Source organism: Bactrocera tryoni, chromosome 5 (assembly GCF_016617805.1).
Source record: "Bactrocera tryoni isolate S06 chromosome 5, CSIRO_BtryS06_freeze2, whole genome shotgun sequence".
NCBI classification, from domain to species: Eukaryota; Metazoa; Arthropoda; class Insecta; order Diptera; family Tephritidae; genus Bactrocera; species Bactrocera tryoni.
In genome coordinates, this window is record NC_052503.1 from 25,738,800 (window position 1) to 25,760,666 (window position 21,867).

Genomic DNA, 21,867 nt, shown 5'->3' on the forward strand with positions numbered 1-21,867 from the left:
ATTTTTTTATATCCATTTGTAGTCAGATAAAATTCTTGTAGAGCTGTAACTAATCTGTAAAATATTATAACATTTCTTCATTTAATTGTTCATCGTTTGCTTCCAACAAGCATAACATCATTATAGGAAATAAACGGTTCCATCATTTGATTCTTCATATAAATTAATTTGTTGTTGAATCGAGTCTTCCTGGTTGCCGGTTTTGTAAAAAACTTAGATTGCTCTTAGAACCCTGACTTTTTGAACAGTTTTTTTTTATAATTTTTCAATAAGTAATGGAAACAATTACTTCTGAAGAAAGTTATTTGGTGTCTCAGGCACAAAAGCTCCGGAGCACTGATGGTGCATCAGCCAAGGCCTGGTTGATAACAGCAAAAACATTGTATCCCACCAGCTTTGAAATATTGGTAAGCGCAAAACAAATATATGTACATATATATTATAATCTATATATATGTATATTATAATTTATTTCTAATTTCAGTTTGAAGCATATAAACTAGAGAAAGAATCGAAAAACTTTGAAGAGGCTGCGAAATGCTTTAGCAATATGTAAGTAATATTACCGACATTTTAAAAGGCACATTTTAATAGAATTATTTGTAGAGCGTTAAACTTTCAAAACCAAAATGCGGAATTGTGGAATGAAGTAAATGAGCTGACCAATGCTCTGCGAGCTCCAGAAAATGAAATTACTCCGGCACAAGAATTCTACGTGAAAATGTTCCAGCATGTATCATATGACGTGCAGCATAAAATATTATTGCTTACAGTTAATAATGCCGAAAACAGTATCCATCAATGCAAATTATTGCTACTCATATTGAAACGTTTCCCACAAGCTGCCATCACACACTCGGTAAGTTTAGAAGTGACATACTTTGAATAATAACTAATTATTTGTATTGTAGCCAAGATTACTAGAAATGATAGCGGACGGCATGAAACAAAATCCTCAAAAATACCAAGAAATGCTTGTAGAAGAGGCATTACCACTGATTTACCACAAAACACCAGAGCTGCCTCCTGTACTCGTTTGCAGATTATTCACAATTTCATTGGAATATTATATACGTCAGATAATTGATGATGAGAATAAGTGTGATAACACTGAAATATGGAAAAAGATATTTCAAGTTTTGATGTTGTGTGGTAAAATTTTACGTTGGGAAACATTTTTACCGTTCAATAAAACTTGGGGCCAAAATGTTTATTGGGATAAGCTTATAGAAATTGTGTCAATTAGTCCAGCTGGCAGTACCCAAGTGCTTTTTTATGCTACAACTTTATTTATTTATTCACTACATTGTTATATCAAGAATTGTTATACACAATCAGAAGATGCTGGAATTAATCATGTTTTGGTGGAAGGTTTCACAGGTAAAATTAAAAAAAAAAATTATAAATTTTTTATAAACTGATATATATTGTCAATAAATTTCAGTTGACTGGAAAATGGAAGCACCAGATGTACAAAGTATGGAGCCTCCACAGATCTCACTAACCACACCAACAAGCAAAGATATTTCCAAAGCATTTGTTCACGCCGCACAATGTTGGCAACTTTTAAATACGGAGCAATTTCAACGTGATTTCAGCAAATTACTACTCACCTTACCTTTGGCTGCATGGATATCGCGATTTCTCTTTGATTTGGCGATATACTTCGGCCACCAGGAAGAGGCAAAGAAATTAATGTCTGAGATGATAGTAACTAGTAGCTTGGTACAGAATTTGCAAATATTAAGCTTAAACCTATTACAAGGAAATTTGACGGTAAGTAGTTTGGACCTACTTATATATACGTTTTAATACAGTAATTTAAATCTTAAATTACATTTTTAAACAGCTACAGGGATTCGAATGCATAGTCAAAATTATTGACGAATTGCCAGCAACCCAAGGACATAATTTGGAACATTTAACTTTAAAGGTGCCCCGCCATATGATATTTATACCATTGACACAGAAAGCATTAATACAGTACTGTACGAAAGCCATCATTAATACCCTAAGTGTGAGTATTAAACAGAAATATACAACAGAAATATCTTTAATTAAATTTATTTTATTTTACAGCGAAAGCTTTACGAACCTAACTGTCCTGATCAAATACTGGGTGACTTATTGGTATTACTACAACTTGAATATCCGCGTGAGACGCTAATGGCTGAGCAAATCTTTACGCTGATAACATCGCGAAGAGCATTCGCTTATCGCTTATTTACTACCTACATAATAACAATCGATTTTATCGAAGAATTCTTGCATATTTGGCATGCACATAATGAAGACTTTGCGTTTGATTTGTCGCCTGCGCAAACCGGCTCAAGTGTTTGTCGCGTTGGTACCCGTGGTGCTGACAAAGGAGCCCGTGAAGATTTCCGAATTATCATAAAGCAGCAGATTTTAAGAGCAAATGAGGTACTTACAACATTAATGGCCAATTTTATTCAACAGGAACATATGCAGTTAGCGCGAAACATGTTCGGTGTTGCAGTCACTGATGACGTAGGATTCCAATAATTTGCATACAAATGTGTATTTTTTGCTTAATGCTTATTTGTGCATAAATAAATAAGTACAAGTTGAAAATAATATTTATAAACTATAAATATAAAAAAACACAACGCGGATTCTTCTTATAGCTATTTATTCTACGAATGGCTATTTATTTAATATTTTATAATAAATAATTTTTTTTATTTCTAAAAAATTAAATTAAAACTACATTGTGTTATAGTTATCCATATCATTAATCCTGAGCGTGATAAAGATATTCCACACCGTGAAGTCGTGCTGGTGGAATAACCGTTTATTTGATTTGAATTTTTTGTTGTATAACAACAATGCCATTTCCATCAGAAATTTATTTCTGGTATAGCCTGTTACGATTTACTCAATTGCTTATTTAAAAACAAAATTTTCTATTAGGTACGATATCACACGTATATTAAAGCAATACAGCAAAAGTTCACATTAATAGTCATGTTTCATATACGAAAGAAATATATTATAAACTGCTGTGCATACGTTTACGAACATAACCCGATATTTGGTATCCAAATATCTAAAGTTTATATATTGTGCTGCTGGCCACATAGCCCAATCCATTAAATAAATAATTGGAAATTTATCACACAACTCCTTATTTGTGTCTTGCACAGACCTCTGCTCGAGATAGCAAGCGGAATAAAAAAATATTAAAATGCAAGCTGGTGACATAAATATTTGGTCAATTAATATTTTCCAAAGAGTGTTCTTCACGTTACGAACTGGCATCGCATAATCCATCCACTTGTAAACATAATGGTGTAATGGCCCTTGTAAACATCCCACCACAAACATACGAAAAACTCGCTTTGTGTCATAGCGTTCTTGCTTGATATCGAATTCATCCAACTCGTTGTGATGACGCCGATATTCAATCTCTTGTGCAACCAAATCTCCAATTACCATTAAAATACCCGAACTCAGAATATTTGTAGCTAACAAATATTTTCCGAAAATTTTGTTCCAAATATTTTGAGTTATGGTTGCATCAGTAGAAGATTCACTACGTTTTTGATAGAACTGACGAGACTGAAATGGCGTCAGTCGTTGCCTGCTTAGCTGAGGTAACTTCTTTGTGTTTGGGGCTACGTTAAGGAAACATCTTTGGGTTAACAACACCAACGGCCGTCTGTATGCTATATGGGCAAACATCGCGCTTGTTCCCGTTGTTTGCGTAAATCAAGAAATAATGTTAAAAACACTTCTATACCGAAACTATCACATTTTCGTCACAAGATTTTCCGAAATCCATTCATCTATTTACTTTTGGTTAAATTAACAGCTGATTGACATACGCATGTAATCAGCTGATTGCAAAGACAGAGTGTTCTAGTAAAAACTAAGCAAAATAATTGCTTTAAATCTAATTTAAGTTTCGGCTCTAACTTTAATTTAATAGTTACAAATTGCTTCGAAATTTATAAGTTAACTGTAAATAATACACTGAAATAGAATTATTTCGAGTAACGTGTTCGCAATTTCGTATTATAAAGCTACGAAAAACTCTTACTATATGGATTATCATGGATTTTATTCTAGTTTTTCTATATGCAGAACATCATTGAACATATTTGGAGGGGGTTTGCGAAGAAAATATATATCTGATTGGTTGTTTCAGAAAAACATGCCCAAAGTTATCATTTTAAGCTATCGATAAAGGCAATTCGGGGCCAAATATGTTTATTCCGCCGTTATAAATTGGAAATGGCAACCATGTAACAGCTATCGATGCTTCGTGTTCACATCGTTTGATTTCTTTTTATACAATTCCACCGTCGCGAAAAGAGCAACGTGTGAAATAAAGCTTTTGTGATTGGATCGCGTTTTTCAACAAAAGTATTTAGGAACTTTTAAGTTTGATTATAAATCTATAAAAACCAAATTCGAACGCTTAAATTGGAATTTGTTTTAATAGCTAATAAACGTAGCTTGCCTAACTGAAAAATAAAGTTTTAAGCCTAGTTTTTCCATTAAGGGACTGAAAAGTTAAATTTCGTTGTCCATCTGCATTGAACGAGTAAAATGGCCGAAGTTGAGAAAGAGGTTCCAGAGAAAACCATTGCTGAAGATTTGGTGGTAACCAAATACAAATTGGCCGGTGAAATAGTCAACAGTGAGTATACATATAGAATAAATATGTGTTTGGTGCAAAATCTATTATAAGAATATAGTCAGTTTTTCTATTTTTCAATTAACAATACAATTGTAAACTAAAGATATATATTATAAGTATAAAACTAAAGCGCTGACATGTACAATGAAGTATGTAAGCAAGCCACGCGGCGCGTAATGCATTACCACTGAACATAACCTCTAAAAATTGTGAACATTACAAATATAATGGTAAATTCATTATTAATTGTGGAAACAATATTTGTGATTATTTCTAACTTATTACTCCATTCTATATGACTGGTTTTTTAGTTTGCTTGTATTTAAATGTCAACGAGAAATAATCCAACTGGTTAAATAGTAAAAATGCCACGCATTTGTTTTCAAAACACTCGTAAAGAGCACACGTTTTAAGTTTGTCTTTTAATGCATTGTATATTAATATTTACACCTTTAACGTGGGATTTGAGCAATTTTCAATTTATATTATGTTGTGTTCTTAAAAAAAATATTAATTATTTCCTTGTATTTGCAGAAACACTTAAAGCTGTTATTGATCTCTGTGTGGTCGAAGCATCTGTTCGTGATATCTGCACTAAGGGAGACAATCTTATTGTCGATGAAACCAGCAAGGTAAGATTTTATCAGTTTATCCATTTTATAATTTTTTTTTTTAACTTACTGTTCCATGATTAAAAACAGCGCTTGAGAGCTAGATATATCACTTGAATTAAAATTGCAGTAGTTCATTTGAGTTACTACTTCTGGTTATCGACATTTCATATGGTAACTGGTTTGGCGCATTTTAAAGTTGAGAGATATTGATGCTCAAAGATAGTAAGATTATGAGATCTGAGAACAAAATATCTATAAGAAACATTAGTACAAATGCAATGGCAGATACAATTACATTTTTAATTTCTTTTAAGGTATACAAAAAAGAAAAGGACTTGAAAAAGGGAATTGCATTTCCAACATGTTTATCCGTTAATAACTGCGTTTGCCACTTCTCTCCATCCAAAAATGATGCCGATTACATTCTTAAGGAAGGAGATGTTGTTAAAATGTACGTGCGATGTTAGAAAAAAAGAAATTCAATAGTAAACTATATGTTAATTTGATTTTTTTATAAGAGGTATTTTAGATAATACAAATATGTCGAGATATTTCAAACTTGAGAGTAACTAATCTTGCAATTGCACATTTTTACAGTGATCTTGGCGCACATATTGATGGTTTTATTGCCGTAGCAGCACACACAGTAGTTATTGGTGCCTCAAAGGAGAAAAAAGTATCTGGACGCCAAGCTGACGTAGTTTTAGCAGCTTATTGGGCAGTGCAGGCTGCACTGCGGTTACTGAAATCTGGAAATAGCGTGAGTGTTATACGGTCCAGTCTTGTATTAAGTAGTTTAATCAATTTTTATTTTATATCTGAATGAAACGAAATTTTATATAATATGCAAACAAATTAAAAATATAGTTTCGCTTTTGTGGCAAAATCAGACCATTTGTTTGCAAAAGTAAATTTGTCGAGCCACAATGGTGCAATGCCCTTACCATGCATTTCTCCCTAACTATCGTCAAACATTATTAAAATTAATCTTTAGTTATATACTTAAATATATCAAATTGCAAGCAAACGGATTAACTCTTGTATGTTCAATGGAAGAGTTCATCTCAACACTTGCATAAATAAATATTTACAGTCCATCATGAGAAGTTTGCGATACTGGAACTTCTCTTTTTTCGACTGCCGACATCAATAGCTATTTGTTCATATTACAGTGCAAATATATACATACCAATATATATAATTAATACCTTGCAAGCAAACGGATTAACTCTTGAATGTTCAATGGAAGAGTTCATCTCAACACTTGCATAAATAAATATTTACAGTCCACCATGAGAAGTTTGCGATACTGGAACCTCTCTTTTTTCGACTGCCGACACCAATAGTTTTTTGTTACATATTACAGTATAAATATATGCACATCAATATGTATTTTTATTAACTAACACTTTGCAAGCAAACGGATTGTCTCTTAAATGTTCAATGAAAGAGGTCGTCTCAACACTTGCATAAAAAAATATTTACAGTAATACCAAGAGAATTTTGTGCTATTACTGCCACTTCTCTTTTTTTCACTGCCAACATTTGAAACAATGCAAGAATAAATGTGTATGCTTTTAATGATAATAATTGTTTTTTTGGCTATAAGTATTTTTACATTACTATTTTCCAAAAATTAAAAAAAAAAATAATTTTGTTGCAGAATTATACGATCACCGACGCCGTGCAACAAGTCAGCGAATCATACAAATGCAAACCCATTGAAGGTATGCTTAGCCATGAGTTGAAACAATTTAAAATTGATGGTGAAAAAACGATCATACAAAATCCGAATGAAAGTCAGCGCAAAGAACACGAAAAATGTACTTTCGAGACGCATGAAGTTTACGCCATCGACGTAATAGTGAGCACCGGCGAAGGCATTGTAAGTTTGAAAAATATTCATCACACATCTCACGTCTCACATATCCAATGATTAAAAAATAGCGCTTGAGAGTTTGAAGTCAGTCGGTAAAGTTCATGTGAAAGTAATCGATTGAATTCTCTTTTGATTATTTTCCAATTCATAAGTTGTTCTACTCATCCGAATTGGCACACTTGTTCTGAACCGTAGACGGATGCTCAGAGATTGTAAGATTATGAGATCTGAGGACATCTATACAAAAACTAATTAGTCTTTTTTTAAGAACTGTATTAAACAAATATTTTTTTCTATTAAAGGGTCGCGAGAAGGATACAAAGGTCTCAATATATAAGAAAACAGATGAAAATTATATGCTGAAGCTAAAGGCATCACGTGCGTTGCTGCAAGAGGTAAGGTACAATAAAGTTATGTAGTAAATAGAAATATGTGTTTTGTAATTGTTAATTGTAAAATTTTTTGGCGCATTCAATATTTCTTATAAAATATTAATAATTCGCCCAATTACAGGTCAAAACAAAATACGGAAATATGCCTTTCAATATCAGACACTTTGATGAAGAAACAAAAGCGCGTATGGGTGTTGTAGAATGCGTATCGCACAAGATGATTGAGCCTTTCCAAGTTCTATACGAAAAACCAGGTGAGTTTTTGTCGTAGCAGTCAGGTGATATCTTCTGCAAGCATTAATTCCGTTAATGAAATTCAATTTCGTCTCACGGCCAGACACCTTGCAAGATAAAATACAGTTATAAATTTTCTTAGAGCACTTATTGCCTGCTTTAAGCAAAATTTACTACTGCAATAATTTATTCAAAATTTTTATACACTAATTTTGCAAGAATTTGTTTGCTACAATTGCTTCCTTAATTTACTGTAGTACAAACATTTTTGCATATATCAAATTGCGGTCTATTCGTGGATGACATTATCTCTACATAGAAATGCCATCTTACAGAACGTATACAATTTATTCCTCACTCTTTGATTGTTGTGCATAAATTTGTACAGATTTTTTAAGCATATTTTTTTTTTATATTACAGCTGAATATGTTGCGCAATTCAAGCATACTGTGTTGCTTATGCCCAATGGTGTCAATTTGGTTACTGGTATCCCATTCACGGAGGAGTTGTATGTCAGTGAGCATAGCATAGCTCAGCCAGAACTGAAAGTAATTATTAAAATCTATTGATGGTGAATTAAAATTTATTAAGTATATTTGTTTTTTTTTTTTTTTTAGGAACTTGTCGCTACACCTTTGCAACCCAGTAAGAAGGGTAAAGGTGGTGCTAAGAAGAAGGGTGGTGCCGGCGCCGCAGTTGGTGCGGATGCGGCGGCATCGAAGGTCGAAACCACTCCGGCAGTGGAAACAAAGGCCTGAAGTGTGGCTACCGTTACTGCCTTTTAAACAATATAAACACAACCTAACAGAGATGAAGTCAGCGAATCCAACAGCAGCAGTTACAACAATATATTAGAAGCAATAAGGTGTTAACTAAAATGGAGCAAAAGTAACAAACACAGCCATTTTCTATTAACCTCCGCTATATATATATTTTATAGGAGCGGATGTTTTAGGAATTAGTGTGCGTGTGTATTCTTGTCGATGCAGGAGCAACAATTGAAACCATCGATTAGATTTTGCACTGCAGTTAATTTCTATTTTAACTGAAAAAAATAACATAATAAACTTATTATCAACAAGAACGAACTTATCGATATGCAAAGGACCTTTTTGAACAATGATAGTCGTAATTAAATATAAGAAGTTAATGATAACTACTTACAGAACGTACATATAAGGTTGCACCTTTAAAAAGAAAGTAAAGTAAAAAAACTGCACGACTTTTATTTTATAAAATTATTAAGATTGTATATCGATAGCTAAGCAACTTAAGAACATCATATATGTGTGTATTAAAACGCATTATATTATCATTTGCGAAGCGGTAAAAATGCAATTTGGAAACTGAAAACTAAACCTTAAATGGTAGCAGTTACACAATAAAATTAGTATTTTGTAAACATGGAATAAAATCGTTTATTATCCACCGAAACATTGCTAATTGCATTGGTATGCTATTCATTCGTTACATATTTATTGTTGTTGTAGCGAGCTGCACATTCCTCCATTGGCGCTACATGTTTAATGCGTTTCTAAATTATTAAATAGTTTAACAAGAAGATTCTTGGATAATTCTAATCTTTTCCAGCACTAAAAAGCGAGTGTTTTAAATGGAGAATTTTTATTAGAGCATGGTTTCGTGGCGTGCCTTTTTTGCAATATTCGCATGTAACTTGCAGATATAAGGATGGTTATATCACACAAATCCTTATAGTTTTCGTATAATGTAGATCAATCTGTTGTGAAGATTTCATTACTCACACGTTGTTGAATTAAGTCTTAATATTTGTTTAAATTAATTGGTAATTCGTTTTTACATAATTTTATTTAATTTGCATTAGCTTTTATAAATAGAAATTGTAACATCGAGTATTTTATACAAAAAAATAAAGTTTTACTTTTCAGTACTAGGGGATGGGGGAGTAGAGAATTTTTCGAATTCCACTTTAGCTTTGTGCAACAATTGACCCGTATAACATGGCAACATTTCAATAAAGTGGAATGTGCTTTTAACTCCTTCGTTATAATAATGCTTAGCCAGGAAACGTGCTTCTCCGGTTTCTGGTAACGCTGGAACTTCAAAAGGTAATTTCTTTTCCAACTCTTTTGCGTGAGGGCGAATGCTCTCTTTTAATTCATTGTATAGCTTTTCCGATTCTTCTGGGCTACCCCATACTCCCAGCTTCTTCGAGTAATATGCAGCACCAACAATAATGCCGGCTCGTACAAGAAAGCTATAAATGTTCAGATAATTGCGATGGACATAAATGGTAAAAACCCATTACGTAAATATGGGATCTGAAAAAATTTATATTTTAATACGTACCCGATCATTTTTAAGTAATATAGCAGAATTTAAGTTGGTGCGGGAGTTGTTTGTGTTAAGACAGTTTTGCAAAATCCTATCAGTTCCTATGGGATTAACGAGTTACCCTATCCTTTCCAGCAATACTTTAAAAGAATTGCAATATAAAACAGCTGTAAATACAGTGTTGGTAAATAGATATTTAAGCAAGAAAAACGTAAGTGGAAATATACAAAATTCAAATTTTGTTGATTTCCCAAAAACATATTGTATCAACACATTTTTCAATATTTTAGAATATTTAAAAAAGTATTAGTATTACATAATTAGTACATATCACTTTAATAAAAATTAGGTGTAATTAATTTTAGAAATCGAGAAATTAAAATATAAATACAGTATGGCATCTCTGAAAAATGGCTTATAAACAAATTAACTACAGCTGATTAAGGAATTATTTTAATTGCATATTTAGCAACTCCTCTGTTTTAAGTGCAAATAAAGACTTTTTCATTAAAAATAAAAGGAAAAGTAGAGAAAAACTAATAAAATGGAAACACTCCATTATATTGAACTGTCCAAATGTCCGATACGATTTGACGCAGCCAGCCAATTAACAAATGTATTTTTTGATGACTCCAATTGCCAGGTATTAAAACAAGTGTGTAAGATAAATGATACTAAGTAATTTTTTATTTAGATTTTTGCTGTGCGTAGTGGTGGCGCAACTGGTGTGATAGTTAAGGGCCCAACAGAGGATTCAGTTATATCATTCTGTATGAATGATCGTGGTACTATTCGTTCCATTAAATTTTCGCCAGACAATAAAATATTGGCAGTACAACGTCGAGAAAATGCTGTGGAATTCATTTGCTTCCAAGGAGAGCAGCCGTTACTACAAGAAAGTATTGTTCATCAAATTAAAGCACTCGTATATGGTTTCGTATGGGTTCATACGCGCGAGGTTGCAATAATTTCAAATAGTAGCATAGAGATCTTCACCGTTATACCAGAAAAGCGACAATTGCGTGCTGTAAAGTCTTTGAATATTGGCATCAAATGGTTTGCTTGGTGTACTGTATCTAATATTGCTCTGATTTGTTCAACAGACAACAATTCTTTGGTACCAATATTAATCAAACAAAAGTCTATAACAAAGCTACCAAAGCTGGAAAGTGAGTATTATTCAATTTTTAATTTAAGATTGTTATTATATATTTATATATAATTTACAGTGGGCAATACTAATAGTGAAGTTCAGGAGAGTAAAGTAACGCTGGGGCAAGTATACGGCACAATGGCGGTGTTCCTGCTACAAGCAAACCCGGAAGGTATGATGGAAGTCGAAGTGTACCTACTTAATGGACCCGGCTTAGCACCACGCAAATGTCATGTACTTAGGCTTGGCCATGTTGGACGATTTGCAATCAATACTGTAGATAACTTAATAGTTGTACACCATCAGGCTTCAGCTACCTCACTTTTATTTGATATTGCTTTAAGTGGTGAGCAAGCAAATGGTGTCACATATCACACTCCCATTACGCCAGGACGATCGATTCGCCCGTTTGCGCTGAAATTACCAAGTTTATCGCCGGACGGACAAACAATGCAATGCGAATTGTGTAATGTGTTAAATAATTACATAAATAAGTATTTTATGCTTCTAATAATTGGTTTTGGTTACAGATTCTATGCATTGGGTGCTATTCCAACCGAATATTGTAATTGATGCCAAGCTCGGTTGTATGTGGTATTTAAATCTTAACGTAGAACAACTTTGTACACTTATATCTGACCGCATACGGCTCACAGAGTTCTTGCTGCAGCGTACAAGTGGCAAACAGGCACTTTTAAAAATAGTGCATCAAATGGTAGACGAACAATACAACGGCACACTGTTGCCTGTGCTGGAGACCATTTTTAATAAAATCAATAAGGTTTATGCGTAAGTATTAATAATAAACTGGGTAATGGGTGTAATTATTAAAATTTTCTCATTAATATCTTGCTTAGCTCATGGGTGCAATTAGAACTCCAAACGCAAACTGCCCAACCGTCAAATGTAAAAACAACTATAAAACTGCCACCTGCTCCGAAAGTGCTCATCGAACAACAGGATATGTTCCAATACGTCTTCCAGCTTATAAGTGAGCGCGCAAATACCGAAACGATATTAATTCTCTATTTATACTCTTTGAACAAACATAGTATCGCCGCGCAAGAAGATCTTAGCAAGATGATTATAAGTGAACTTATACGCAATCGCAGCTTTGATACATTGCGGCATTTAGTCAGTTACTCACTGTTGTTGGAGTCAAAACCAATCGCGTGTTTTTTGCTTTCACATTCCGATGTTGATCCGGCTATTTCGCAAATAGCGCTCGACATGTTGAGTAAGATCGAAGCGCATGATGTAAGTACATATATAACATATACTATCCAGTAGCTATACCCTAATAAATATATATTTTGTATACTTATTAGATAATAATCGAGGTGCTCTTGGGTCAAGGTAAAGTGGTGGATGCCCTACGATTGGCACGCAATTCGATGAACAATGATAGCATATCGGCGCGCAAATTCCTCGAAGCAGCGCAAAAGGCTAAGGATGATTTAGTTTTCCATAGTGTTTTTAAATACTTCCAATTGCGTAATCTGCGCCAACGTGGCACAATGGACTTTTTGAAATGTGAGTAAATTAAATACTGGTAACAATGTTATAAATAAATGAACTGTTTTTTTTTTCTTTAGCGGAGCAATGTGCTGAATTTGTTCAATACTATAGCAATTTATATCCCAAAGAACTATCATCGCAATGATAGTTGTTTTTCGCATTTTAAAACACAAATAGTTCATTTTATGTAAATATTTATATTTAACTACATTCGGTTTGTGTTTTAATTAATTATTTGTTAGTTAAGTTACAGTATTGTATATATAACTTTTCTTCAAATGCATTGCAGGCATTTTTCGAATAATTTCGATTATTATTATTATCGTACATACACACATATACATTAAAGCTTAAACAAAAACTTATTCGTAAATTTGTGACTTAAACAACACATGATTTTCGCTATTTAGAAAATTTTAGTATGCAGTAAGTAAATTGCAAGGAATACTGTTGGCTTAATCATGCGCAAAAGAAAAACGAGTGCTGCGGATCAAGTGATCAACTGAATAACAAACTGCCATGATTGTGTTATCTAACTTGAAGGAACTATTTTTTTCTTCTTAAAAAAATCAAATCAATTGCAAACACTGAATCACTTTCATTGAGTCTCGAAAATATATTATAAGCCGTTTAAATTGTGCATAAATTAACGTACATGAAATTAAGTTAAAAAAAATAAGAGGAACAGATAATCTAAAAACGAATACTAGATTTTTTATATCCTTTTAAAAATGTACGAAATTTGCATATATGGTACATATGTTTATGTTAGCATCAATATATGCGAATTACCTGGTATCATTAGTTAAAATGATTTTTATTTTTATTTCGTTGAAATACAGTGTATAAATTTATGTATGGAAAATCTGCTTGTGTGTTGTTTACGTTTTTGTTTGTAACTGCAAAATCTCGGGCATGTAGATATATAGAAATGTTAGATAATTTTTATTTGGTTTAATTAAAATATTTTGCAATAGTTTATGAGTATTTCAATTTTTTTAGCGAAATTTCCCCGACTGATTTTCAATAATTTGTAGCATTGAAAGTGATTCAGTAATCATAGATGACACATTTTTCTTTACAAAAACAAATAATAGCAAATGAAATACATAGTTATTTATGAGATGTTTAAACGAAGGAATGCAAAATGCCATATTTAACTTTCATTATTATTATTAGTTGCAAGTAAACTTTCGTGGTGGCGCTTTTAATTTCAATACACCCATTTGATTTACATTTTGTTGTTCTTGTTGTATATTAAAAGCCGCATCACACAGCGCAAACACTGTAGGCTTAGGTTCTGATAGTTTAATTATATTATTGTAAAAATTGTTTCTCATTTCCGCTGAGCAATGCGGACATGCAACATGAATACCATTATATGCATCTTTCTCCGCTTGCGTCGTTTGCGAAATATCACCGTTATTCAAGCGCGATTGCACTGTTTCATTATATGTTGCTGCACATTGGTCATGGACAGCATGTCCACAGCCGCCTAGGACAAGTATATCACTTTGGTTATACAAACGTTGTTGGCAAATGGCACAACGCATTGCCGACACTAGCAGACCGCGCTTAGCCTCGGAACGTTTACGTGCAAAAGCGTTTGCTAGATCTTGACATTTGACTTGCAGCGTTTTCTCCATGGTATCTGTCTCGAGACGAGATTGTGACAACATACTCATTAGTAAGTCTTTAATATCACCGAAATTTCCCGATACATTACGGGTGTTCATCACAAGTTGCACCAGTTTTGGTAAGTCGACATACTGTGACGACAAATGTAACATATGCTTTGTGCTGGATTTGAGGTCATCACGTGGCAATATCTGCTGTAGGAGCGTAAACCAAAACTGTTCGCAATCCGCTTTTGGAAGCACATTTGTGGCACGTACACACAAATCGCTTATTTCTTGGGCAAAAGTAGCGGCCGCTTCTCCATGTAATGTAGCCAATAATTCTACGGATAACTCGAATGCATTGTGATAGTTGGCTTGCTTTTCATATAGATATATGGCCGATTTGTTCAGTTTATACGCTAAGACTAAGCTTAGCGCCTCATCTACACGATACTCGTCGCATTGACGCACAAATTCGTCGACTTCTTCTGGTTTAAACTTGCATAAAAGTGCTAGCAATTGTGCACTTTGCGCGGCAGTTAAAACAAATCGTCGTCTATGTAAATGCTCTAGAAAAGTTAATAATGATTGATCATCTTCTTGCACCACTTCGAGTAATTTGTCAATTTTCGCACTAAAGTGGAAATCTACTAAACGCGTTGTTTCCTTGGCGTTTATTTCCAGCATACGTTTGAAGTGTTTCTCAATTTGTTCGTAAATTTTACGCTCTGGTTGTTGAACATGCCGCTCCATATAGCTGAACATGGTGTCATGACGCTGATCATTATTTAGATAACATTCAACAATATCATCGTAACGCTGCAGCTTCTCCAGTAGGTATTCTTCCACATAGTAGCAGTGTGCGCGTTTCGCCAGACGCAACTGTTCCTCATCCGTACTAATTTCGTCTAGACAATTGTTGATGAGCAGTTCATGCCATGCACTTTCGCGTTCAGAATGTTGCCGTGTAGTTTCGTTAGTTATTTTTTCTTTCGCCAAGTGATTGAGCACTTTCTCCAGCAGCTGAGTGTCGGGTTTTAAACATTGTTGGGATATTTGCTGGGCGATGAAATTCAGAAGGCAACCGATCTCCGCCCACTATTTATTTAAAAAAATATAAAAGAGTAGAAAAGTGCGTATCAAAATATATTTTATCATATTTATATTCCATATGTAAAAAACAAGAAAAAAAACATCAACTCCGGTTGCACCGAAGCTAAAATACGCTTTACAAATACCGTTATCGGCGGTTCTGACAAATAAGCAACTTTTTGGAGAAAAACAAACGTGTGCAAAATTTTACATCGAGATCTCAAAACTGAGGAACTAGTTCGCGTATTTTATTGTTTCTTCTGCGTTTCTTACTGGGTATTAGAAACTAGGTGACAAACTTACCAGGATATAAAAATATATAAAATATTATCTTACCGTTGTGTTTTCAGGTGTCATTATTTCTAAAAGTATGTTTATTATCCGTTTGCGATGCGAGAAGCCGAGTTCACCATTAAATTCCTTCTCCTGAAAAGCTAACGAAATCACATTTAAGGTTTCTCTAGTATCGAATTTTAGTAGCGCACGCAAGTAAGGATATGGCAGTTCATTCGGTACACTAGTATTTGAATGTAGCGAAGTTAAGCAGCGTAGGACCTCGTGTTTGACATTTTGAACCAAATCGGTGGGTATTTCACCACTTGGATAACTACGTCCCGCCAGGCAACTTGATATGTACACGAGTAGCGCGTTCCCTAGACCCGATGGTTCTTGCGCTACTAAAGGTATCAATTCCGTAAGCGGACTGGAGTAGTCGTTAAGTGCATGTGTATTGAGGTAGATTTGTGCGCGATAAAGCTTATAACGTTTGGCTGCCTTCAGCACTTGATTTAAATCAAGGCAGGTCCAGTCAAGTTTAAGTATAATTTCTTCTAATTTTGTTGGTGATATTTCTAGCCAATGATCTACTAATGCTTGCGAAATTGTTGGGCTGACACGATGAATATTATCGTTTTCTATGTGCTCGGTGATATGTTGTAGATAAAGGCTTTTGTTTTGTAAGCGCTCCCACAATTGTGTCCATAGCAATTCCAGTTCACCTATTGTGATCAGACACTTCACAATAGGCCCCAGACAGTAATCAGGCGCTCTAGCCGATGCAGCCAAATACTCTTTGAAAAGCATTATGATACGCTCTTTTGCTTGTGCTTTACGTCTGGGACGCTCCGCAGTGGCGCGATAACCATCTAACGCAAGATCACATGCTTCTTGCCATCTTTGATTTTTCACCTAGATATCGCATATATTAGGAGAACTTTTAATACAATTTATAATATTTCTAAATACAATTTTCTTCTTACCAAGTAGCTAATGCGCTCTGTCCATGTACGCACAGCAATCATATGCAAGGATCGTGCACCCAAAATGTACAATTGTGTGCCTCGTGACATTAGGGAGTTGTAACACGCATGTGTGCCGGCCAAAGCTAAAGCAGGTGACACATTACCGCCGGTCGCAAGTCCTTTGAATTGCGCTGAACCATATACTAATCCTGCATTAGCCATATCAATACATTCAAGTTCTTTGCTGGAACGTACATCTATTAGATGTAGTATTTCCGATATATCCATGCATGCGACACACTTTGGGCCCAACCAATGAACCGATAATAAATTTGTCTGCATTTGTACATGCCGCAAGTACAGTAAAGAAATACGCCCATTTGTCATAAAAAGTTGATGGAAAAACAACTGATTGCCGCGCCCTACTACAAGAACTGGATCAAAAGATCGTGTAGTATCTGCTGCTTGTATTAGAACCATTTGCCATGCCAATACGGGTAAACAATCAGCTGGCCCCTGAAGTGCGTGATACTTAATCACTTTAAGACGTGGACGTATGGTTACAATAAAGTATTTGGATAAAGTGGCGAGTGCAATAATGCAATATTGATCTAAGTCATGCGAACTATCTATCAACAATGGTTCCATGGTACAAACTTCTCCACGTGCTCCACTGAAAAGACAGCGAGAGGAGCAACCACGTATGCCCAACTTTCTTGTGAAGCTCAACGACCATACTGAACCTCCTGAATCGGAGCACAGCGCAAGTGCCGGTCTAGAGGTCCATTTTAAATGCAGAACTCCAGTATTTGGAGTAATCGCGTCAAATAGATTGCGTAAAACGTCGCCGGATTGTGTGTCAATCATTACAACTAGTCCACGCGCATAGCCAGCTAATAGACGTGTACAGTCCGGATTATAGGACAATGCTGATACAGCACCTTGTCCGTGTTTGTCCTGATGTGCCCAACGTAGTGTCTGTGTTATGTCGAAATTGAGAATGTGACCATGTGAGGTACCAATGCCGATTAAGGTTGACACAGCGCACGCAGTTGCAAAACCAGCATTTACCCGATCCTGAAGGTTCCATTAAAAAAAGATAAATTAATTAAGAAACTACATAAAATATTTCTAATACTTACAGCAGCTGACGCAATTTGTGCAGATACACCGTGCATCATGGCATAACGCATTATGGAACCGCCTCCGCCTGCACCACCATTGCGTACTCCACCCTCCTCTGCTAATGAGGGCGTTGGTGTAGGTGCTGGTGCTGGTACGCCCAATTCCGAACCTATGTCCGAATCAGCTTCAAATTCACTTAATGCCGACTCTAAGGTCGGCAATTCACCACTGGGAGGAATTGAATATTCCACATCATCCAACTGAAAATTATGCAAAATATATAGCATATATGCGTATATAAATTATTAGCTATTTATTTACATCGTCCACATCAAGAAGCGATTCGGCAAGCAAACTGTCACTAGATCCACGATCCGACTCCAAGAGCGATTGTAGAGACGGTGCTTTCAGTTCGTTCATGCTATTTCACTTTCAAACTAATATACACAAAATTTTGCTTCCACTTTTAAGTTAGTTAATGAAGTTAACTTTTCCTTTTTTCGTTATCAATTAAATTTGCACCCCCACATTCACTTATTTAATATAGTTTGTTGACTCCTCCTTCCGCTTGATCATCGTACACTTTGCTTTGTTGTGACACAATCAATTTGACAGCACAACAGCTGATTCTACAAAATATACTAACTTGCCACTTACCAACAAATAGCAATCATGTATACGTTTGCAATTTGGTTGAAGCTATTTGTTTAATGTATTCATTATTTTGCATAATTAATTTTTCTATTGTGAGCAACATTACTTTAAATTGTTAAAAATTGACACTTTCTTACAGAAAAGATTTCAAGCAGTTGGTAGGTAGGCAAGATCTTCGTAGTTAAATTTATCGTCCTGCGCACTGCGTGTAAATTTTATCATTTGTTATCATTTTAGAAATTTTTTTAGACATATTCCACAGATGTTGCCTCAAAAACAACTGAATGCCAAAAAATACATCATTTTGCTGGGTCTCTGTGTGCTGGCATTTCTACCATTTCTACGATTTATCATAACTGGTTCGTCGAATATGGGGCACTGTATATTTTGTGAGATTTCTGCGGGAAAACAACCAAATACTGTGATTGATTTTGAAAATGAGGATTTTGTTATATTCAAAGACATAAAGCCGTCATCAACTTATCATTACTTGGCTGTTCCAAAGCGGCACGTAGAGAGTTTGAAGTCACTGACAAAGAATGATATAGGATTAGGTAAGAGGAAATTTCCAGTACTTACGGCCAAATTTGGTTCATCCTCGAAAAATGTAAACATTTTGCATGTATTTCCGGATTTTCCATAATATTGGAAAGCCACAAGGAGACTATATTATTGATATGAATTTATTGAACAGTGCATTGTAGTCAAATATAATTGGACACAAACTTTTTGCGTTCAATTTTAGTGAACAGCATGGAACAAGGTCTAAAGTCGTTTTTTGAAAAGAATAATATCACCACAACAGATGCTTTATTTGGTTTTCACCTACCGCCTTTCATTACCGTAAAACACTTGCATATGCATGGAATAGCTCCGCGATCCACGATGTCCTTTGTACATAGGATGATGTTCAAAACTGGATCCGCGTGGTTCAAAACGGTAAAATTTACACATTTGCACAATAGTTTAATAAATAAATTGCTTTTTTTTAGGTTGAAGAGGCGCGACAATATTTGCAAGAAAAAGCATAGATGCTGCGTGTATATATAAAATAAACAATATGTATTATAAAATTCAATACATATATATTTTTGAGAAACCGATGAGAGTTTAAAAATCAAAAAATACTTCAAGTATCAAGGAAGAATTTATTTGAGTCTAAAGGACTAGGTTTAGGGTGTAATTGTAGGGTTATTGCCAGTGATATATTATTTGAATAATTATTATACATAATGGTAAATAAAAATTAATTTTTAAAGCTATGACACCAATTTTTTTAAGATTTGTGTATATGAAGTTCTTGAAAGGTTATTCAACCCTTATTAAATGACAGGCGCCGAATATTTACAAGTTTATTTGTATGTGCATATTTTTATATGCACAGTAAACGAATATACAATGGAGTTGACACGGATATTGGTTAATTTGATAATAACTGTAGTGAATTTTGGTGTTTCTACATCGAGTCTCTACGAAGAAAAAGGTGCTGCTGGTCAAACATTGCCAAAGGCAGCAACATTTCACTTTCCTGAGTATGCTTACAAGGAGACTAGCAAAAATGTGTGATTATTGATTTTACTAAGTTCACTTCTTGTGTAAATTATCAAATTGGTTTAAATATATAACATGTATAGGAAATTCTATATCACGAATTCGAGACAGCATGTGAACGGAACACCCTATGTGAAAATTTGGAAGCTGTCATGAAGAAATCATGTGTGCGGCGTTGTATTTCGTATACCTGCTACCAGGATATTTACGGATTCGATGAGGTACACATATAATTATTGAAACTGTTACCAAATATTGTTATACTTCTAAATCATAATTTTCAGCTTGAAGAGGGCGAGATTGACGTTCGTCTGAATTCTTTTAAAGGATGTGTAATTCAGCGCACTGGAAAAAACCATCGCCGTTATCCGAGCACACAGGGATTATTATTTAACCGCTTCGATTTAGGAGAGTTTTTCTTCAATGTGCAGTGGAAATTAACCAATTTTCTCAAAAATATGCTTTAGCAAATTTTTATATTAAATCTGGTGTTTTTTTTTATCAAAGAATAAAGGAATAACTTATCAATTCTCATGAAAGATAAACATTGAAATCTTCATTTATCGTCTGGTCTTGATTAATTGTGAACACTGCTGTTGTTGTTGTTTTAGCGGCAGAATTCTGCCAAGTTGACAGGCCTTGACCGGTTAAAAAATCCGGGTCCGTTCTGGTTACGTAGACTCGACTATCATGGGAACGGAATTTTGAACACTCATAGCTGCTGTTTTAAATCAGAATCAGCTATATGAGAGAGAAATACTGGACCACTTCAGCTGCCGAAAGCTCTCGGTACTGTTAAGCACGTAATTTAAAAACCTAAAACGATCATCCTTTAATGAGAGTTACCAATGCGAATCACGTATTATCCTAACGATAAGCAATTTCGCTTCGTTCGGTCGTTTATATTTTCAGATTATTATGCGGTTTAATATGATTTGATAAATTTTATTTACTTTTTTTAACTTTCTTACTTAACTAGTGTATGACCGCACGATAATGATGTGGGAAAATGGAAACCATAATATATTTTTGGTAGTATATGACTCTCTTTTCGATCTTGCTCTCTTTTTCACAGTAACTAACCCAAGCCTTTTATATTTTCCCTTAAAATATACAAGGATTCACTTTAACAACTGGACGATGGGGTAACAACTCGAACTAAATATTGAGATTGAAAACATGTAATGGTCTAGTCCCTCTTTTATACCCTGATCACTGTACTATATTATGTTTGCCATGAAGTTTGTAACACTACGAAGCAAACGTGTGGATTATACATATGTTATAGTTGCCCTTATGACGGATTCCCACAAATCATCAGTACAACATCAAAAAGAGTCTATTTATCATATTTCATTCGGATATCTCAAAAACTGACTAAGAACTTTTTAATAACCCCTAAAGCTAATCCTCGTCATAAAAATCGCTGGATCGTAATCAATTTTCGACCCGTATTTTCTTAAGCAAAGTTGTTTAGAATGATCCGTAGAAGATTTCCTCAAACTGAACCAACTGACCAGATTTCGCAAAGCGCACAGTACTTAGCTTCATAAACGTCCATATAGCTCGTGGCCTTAACCAGAAACCGCCCTATGAGAGGGCTGTACTCGTAGCGTTGGAGTTGTCATAAGCTTTTAATGTAGTTAATCATACATGTAATCTTATGCTTGACAGTGTCGCCTTCTAAGAATATACCTTAATACGTCAACGAACTGGAACAATATACTGATCAAACTTCGGACACGACGAATTTCTGACAGGCACTGAACGCTATTCACAGTAGAGCTATTAGTACCTTCATTGACCCCCTGCCAG

At 34.6% G+C, this 21,867-nt stretch overlaps 8 protein-coding genes across 12 annotated transcripts; 5 read left to right on the forward strand and 3 right to left on the reverse strand.

Moving 5' to 3' along the window:
* The first annotated feature begins 19 nt into the window (after positions 1-19).
* Positions 20-2,598, forward strand: LOC120777919 (integrator complex subunit 10). The gene is made up of 7 exons (XM_040109503.1): positions 20-407; positions 485-552; positions 607-859; positions 912-1,380; positions 1,445-1,776; positions 1,850-2,017; positions 2,080-2,598. The coding sequence occupies exons 1-7, from the start codon at positions 276-278 to the stop codon at positions 2,524-2,526; spliced, it is 1,869 nt and encodes a 622-aa protein (XP_039965437.1). The 5' UTR covers positions 20-275; the 3' UTR covers positions 2,527-2,598.
* Positions 2,599-2,928: 330 nt separating this feature from the next.
* LOC120777920 (mpv17-like protein 2) lies at positions 2,929-3,841 on the reverse strand. The gene has a single exon (XM_040109504.1). It carries the CDS (start codon positions 3,703-3,705, stop codon positions 2,980-2,982), a length of 726 nt encoding a protein of 241 aa, XP_039965438.1. The 5' UTR covers positions 3,706-3,841; the 3' UTR covers positions 2,929-2,979.
* Positions 3,842-4,317: 476 nt separating this feature from the next.
* LOC120777230 (proliferation-associated protein 2G4) lies at positions 4,318-9,220 on the forward strand. 2 transcript variants are annotated; one of them, XR_005705498.1, is made up of 10 exons: positions 4,576-4,666; positions 5,201-5,298; positions 5,595-5,731; positions 5,878-6,040; positions 6,944-7,165; positions 7,462-7,554; positions 7,673-7,805; positions 8,207-8,334; positions 8,404-8,674; positions 8,727-9,220. XR_005705498.1 is itself a non-coding variant. In XM_040108411.1 (9 exons), exons 1-9 carry the CDS (start codon positions 4,576-4,578, stop codon positions 8,542-8,544), a joined length of 1,206 nt encoding a protein of 401 aa, XP_039964345.1. In that variant the 5' UTR covers positions 4,318-4,575; the 3' UTR covers positions 8,545-9,220. The 2 variants fall into 2 exon arrangements, 1 of the variants encoding a protein (XP_039964345.1); XM_040108411.1 differs by having other exon boundaries at positions 4,318-4,666; positions 8,404-9,220.
* Positions 9,221-9,594: 374 nt separating this feature from the next.
* On the reverse strand, positions 9,595-10,261 carry LOC120777231 (MICOS complex subunit MIC13 homolog QIL1). Its single transcript, XM_040108413.1, has 2 exons — positions 10,115-10,261; positions 9,595-10,022 (listed from the first exon to the last, which is right to left on the reverse strand). The coding sequence occupies exons 1-2, from the start codon at positions 10,120-10,122 to the stop codon at positions 9,683-9,685; spliced, it is 348 nt and encodes a 115-aa protein (XP_039964347.1). The 5' UTR covers positions 10,123-10,261; the 3' UTR covers positions 9,595-9,682.
* Positions 10,262-10,539: 278 nt separating this feature from the next.
* Positions 10,540-12,980, forward strand: LOC120776576 (regulator of MON1-CCZ1 complex). The gene is made up of 7 exons (XM_040107340.1): positions 10,540-10,742; positions 10,794-11,268; positions 11,329-11,718; positions 11,783-12,041; positions 12,110-12,509; positions 12,581-12,785; positions 12,848-12,980. Exons 1-7 carry the CDS (start codon positions 10,644-10,646, stop codon positions 12,913-12,915), a joined length of 1,896 nt encoding a protein of 631 aa, XP_039963274.1. The 5' UTR covers positions 10,540-10,643; the 3' UTR covers positions 12,916-12,980.
* Positions 12,981-13,925: 945 nt separating this feature from the next.
* Positions 13,926-18,451, reverse strand: LOC120776575 (vacuolar protein sorting-associated protein 8 homolog). Its single transcript, XM_040107339.1, has 5 exons — positions 18,169-18,451; positions 17,865-18,107; positions 16,741-17,799; positions 15,818-16,669; positions 13,926-15,487 (listed from the first exon to the last, which is right to left on the reverse strand). Exons 1-5 carry the CDS (start codon positions 18,265-18,267, stop codon positions 13,946-13,948), a joined length of 3,795 nt encoding a protein of 1,264 aa, XP_039963273.1. The 5' UTR covers positions 18,268-18,451; the 3' UTR covers positions 13,926-13,945.
* Positions 18,452-18,523: 72 nt separating this feature from the next.
* LOC120776578 (histidine triad nucleotide-binding protein 3) lies at positions 18,524-19,763 on the forward strand. 4 transcript variants are annotated; one of them, XM_040107345.1, is made up of 4 exons: positions 18,524-18,663; positions 18,739-19,055; positions 19,247-19,440; positions 19,494-19,763. In XM_040107345.1, the coding sequence occupies exons 2-4, from the start codon at positions 18,764-18,766 to the stop codon at positions 19,530-19,532; spliced, it is 525 nt and encodes a 174-aa protein (XP_039963279.1). In that variant the 5' UTR covers positions 18,524-18,663; positions 18,739-18,763; the 3' UTR covers positions 19,533-19,763. The 4 variants fall into 4 exon arrangements, with proteins under 4 accessions (XP_039963279.1, XP_039963277.1, XP_039963276.1 ...); XM_040107343.1 differs by having other exon boundaries at positions 18,751-19,055; positions 19,494-19,557; XM_040107342.1 differs by having other exon boundaries at positions 18,524-18,659; positions 19,494-19,557.
* Positions 19,764-19,828: 65 nt separating this feature from the next.
* Positions 19,829-20,591, forward strand: LOC120776577. The gene is made up of 3 exons (XM_040107341.1): positions 19,829-20,061; positions 20,136-20,273; positions 20,337-20,591. The coding sequence occupies exons 1-3, from the start codon at positions 19,900-19,902 to the stop codon at positions 20,517-20,519; spliced, it is 483 nt and encodes a 160-aa protein (XP_039963275.1). The 5' UTR covers positions 19,829-19,899; the 3' UTR covers positions 20,520-20,591.
* Positions 20,592-21,867: the final 1,276 nt, after the last annotated feature.

What these genes read in the sequence shown, in the direction of transcription:
- LOC120777919 (XM_040109503.1), top strand. Translation starts at nt 276, where the DNA reads ATGGAAACAATTACTTCTGAAGAAAGTTATTTGGTGTCTCAGGCACAA. An exon ending in GCGAAATGCTTTAGCAATAT is followed by an intron (nt 553 to 606) that starts GTAAGTAATATT and finishes AATTATTTGTAG; the next exon opens with AGCGTTAAACTTTCAAAACC. An exon ending in TATTACAAGGAAATTTGACG is followed by an intron (nt 1,777 to 1,849) that starts GTAAGTAGTTTG and finishes ATTTTTAAACAG; the next exon opens with CTACAGGGATTCGAATGCAT.
- LOC120777920 (XM_040109504.1), bottom strand. Translation starts at nt 3,705, where the DNA reads ATGTTTGCCCATATAGCATACAGACGGCCGTTGGTGTTGTTAACCCAA.
- LOC120777230 (XM_040108411.1), top strand. Translation starts at nt 4,576, where the DNA reads ATGGCCGAAGTTGAGAAAGAGGTTCCAGAGAAAACCATTGCTGAAGAT. An exon ending in GGCCGGTGAAATAGTCAACA is followed by an intron (nt 4,667 to 5,200) that starts GTGAGTATACAT and finishes TTGTATTTGCAG; the next exon opens with AAACACTTAAAGCTGTTATT. An exon ending in CACGTGCGTTGCTGCAAGAG is followed by an intron (nt 7,555 to 7,672) that starts GTAAGGTACAAT and finishes GCCCAATTACAG; the next exon opens with GTCAAAACAAAATACGGAAA.
- LOC120776576 (XM_040107340.1), top strand. Translation starts at nt 10,644, where the DNA reads ATGGAAACACTCCATTATATTGAACTGTCCAAATGTCCGATACGATTT. An exon ending in TTGATGACTCCAATTGCCAG is followed by an intron (nt 10,743 to 10,793) that starts GTATTAAAACAA and finishes TTTTTTATTTAG; the next exon opens with ATTTTTGCTGTGCGTAGTGG. An exon ending in CACAATGGACTTTTTGAAAT is followed by an intron (nt 12,786 to 12,847) that starts GTGAGTAAATTA and finishes TTTTTTCTTTAG; the next exon opens with CGGAGCAATGTGCTGAATTT.
- LOC120776575 (XM_040107339.1), bottom strand. Translation starts at nt 18,267, where the DNA reads ATGAACGAACTGAAAGCACCGTCTCTACAATCGCTCTTGGAGTCGGAT. An exon ending in CGCTTCTTGATGTGGACGAT is followed by an intron (nt 18,108 to 18,168) that starts GTAAATAAATAG and finishes CATAATTTTCAG; the next exon opens with TTGGATGATGTGGAATATTC. An exon ending in CAGAGCGCATTAGCTACTTG is followed by an intron (nt 16,670 to 16,740) that starts GTAAGAAGAAAA and finishes TGCGATATCTAG; the next exon opens with GTGAAAAATCAAAGATGGCA.
- LOC120776578 (XM_040107345.1), top strand. Translation starts at nt 18,764, where the DNA reads ATGTTGCCTCAAAAACAACTGAATGCCAAAAAATACATCATTTTGCTG. An exon ending in AAAGAATGATATAGGATTAG is followed by an intron (nt 19,056 to 19,246) that starts GTAAGAGGAAAT and finishes GTTCAATTTTAG; the next exon opens with TGAACAGCATGGAACAAGGT. An exon ending in GATCCGCGTGGTTCAAAACG is followed by an intron (nt 19,441 to 19,493) that starts GTAAAATTTACA and finishes GCTTTTTTTTAG; the next exon opens with GTTGAAGAGGCGCGACAATA.
- LOC120776577 (XM_040107341.1), top strand. Translation starts at nt 19,900, where the DNA reads ATGGAGTTGACACGGATATTGGTTAATTTGATAATAACTGTAGTGAAT. An exon ending in ACAAGGAGACTAGCAAAAAT is followed by an intron (nt 20,062 to 20,135) that starts GTGTGATTATTG and finishes TAACATGTATAG; the next exon opens with GAAATTCTATATCACGAATT. An exon ending in ATATTTACGGATTCGATGAG is followed by an intron (nt 20,274 to 20,336) that starts GTACACATATAA and finishes CATAATTTTCAG; the next exon opens with CTTGAAGAGGGCGAGATTGA.